Source organism: Notothenia coriiceps, unplaced genomic scaffold, assembly GCF_000735185.1.
Source record: "Notothenia coriiceps isolate Sejong01 unplaced genomic scaffold, NC01 NC01_scaffold00020706, whole genome shotgun sequence".
NCBI lineage: Eukaryota > Metazoa > Chordata > Actinopteri > Perciformes > Nototheniidae > Notothenia > Notothenia coriiceps.
This window is the reverse complement of record NW_011353407.1, coordinates 1-1661: the sequence shown is the minus strand read 5'-3', so window position 1 is coordinate 1661 and position 1661 is coordinate 1. Positions and strand designations below refer to the sequence as shown.

General features: G+C 42.2%; 1 protein-coding gene across 1 annotated transcript; it reads left to right on the top strand.

The window, feature by feature from the left end:
- Positions 1 to 169: 169 nt before the first annotated feature.
- Positions 170 to 1287, top strand: LOC104952878 (SH3 domain-binding protein 1-like; the record flags this gene model as incomplete). Its single annotated transcript, XM_010779788.1, has 3 exons — positions 170 to 281; positions 1027 to 1108; positions 1192 to 1287. Coding segments are annotated over 3 exons (290 nt in total), but the record flags the coding sequence as incomplete, so codon positions are not given.
- Positions 1288 to 1661: the final 374 nt, after the last annotated feature.

Genomic DNA, 1661 nt, shown 5'->3' with positions numbered 1-1661 from the left:
AGGGATTTTAGCCTTTGCAGACCATTCACATGCACACTATAAAACACACTACAAGAGAGGGAAACCTCAAAAAACACAATAGGGCCTCTTTAAGTGTTTTTGCTCTGCACGGTTGCTCCTGCTCCAGCTCTAACATTTAATCCCTCTCGGTCTTTCTCTCGTCCCTCAGGGTCTGTTTCGTCTGGCGGCGGCTGCCTCGGTGGTGAAGAGGCTGAAGATGTGTTTGGACCAGGAAGCGGTCGACCACAGCGAGTTCAGCATGGACCCTCACGCTGTGGCCGGTAGGGTTTACCCCGCCTCTGTTCCCTCAGATTTCACTCTTCCTCGTTTGTTCAGTCAACGTGACTTTCATGCTTTCTGCACAGTTCCTCTTCTGTTCACTCCAAATACTGACGCGGTTGCAGCTTCCAGTAATGTAACATGAATATTTCCTGTGAGCTGGATACTTTTAGATCAGGTTTCATGTGTGTGGGTCCACTTTTACCAAATAGTTAAAGAAAACAGGCAACCAAATGACAATATAGTCCACCTGCAAGCACAGTGAACCCGGAGTACCCAAACGTTTTATTAAAGAAATGTATAGCAGGGAACCCAGTAATTACAAACTGCCAGATGCTAACTCACATAGGCCTATGTTGGGCAATTTGCACAATTAGCATAAAACGGACCATTTTGATCCTAAACATTTCAGAATCCCCAATAACCCCCAGAACCACTCCAAATTGTCGTAATCGACCAAGCCATTTTTAACTATTGTCTACACAAACTATAATGCTAATTATTGCAACTTGTGCTAAATGTGCAAATTGCCCAACATATTTAAAGTTAGCATCCGGGAGTTTCCGTACTTTACACTTCTATATTAAAACTTTTGGTTAATCAACATTTCCGGGTTCACAACAGGACTCTATGAGCTGGGACATAGACCTATATGTATCGTTGGTTATTAATTATTGACACAAATGGACAGTATTTATCGCAAAGTAGCTCTTGTTTAAATGCATTATTTATCTGTTACTGTGACAGGAGCTCTGAAGGGTTACCTGCGAGAACTTCCCGAGCCTCTAATGACCTCTGAACTCTACAACGACTGGTTTAAAGCAGCAGGGTGTGTATATTATCTACGCTTTTTAAATATATTTCAGCTGTGGTTTGAAGTCAGTTTCTTGAGATTTATGTTTTTCTTCACAGGGAAAAAAACTTGCCAGAGAAACTGGAGCAGTTCAGAGTACTACTTAAACAACTGCCGCCTGAAAACTACAACAACCTCAGGTGTGTACTTGCTGTGTACTTTAATCTTCTGGCATTCACACATTTAAACACAACTACTGCTAGGCACACATGTCAGACAATGTTCAGCATTTCAAGAAACAAGAGCTATAATCTTTAGTTTAAAGGTCCCATGTCATGCTTTTCTGGTTATTACCCGTCCCCTTGTGTGTAATGTAGCTTTTTATGCATGTAAACGGTCTGCATGAGTCACAAACCCTCAAAGTACACCCTGTAGCGAGTAAAACTCTAACACAGAGAAGACCTTTCTATGCTGCCCCAGAACGCCTTTTTCCATTGTTTACTTCTTGGGTATCGCGACGTATTTCGGGTATAGTGACATAATGTAACGTAACGGCTCGGCGGATTGGTCTATTATTTGGACCAATCTG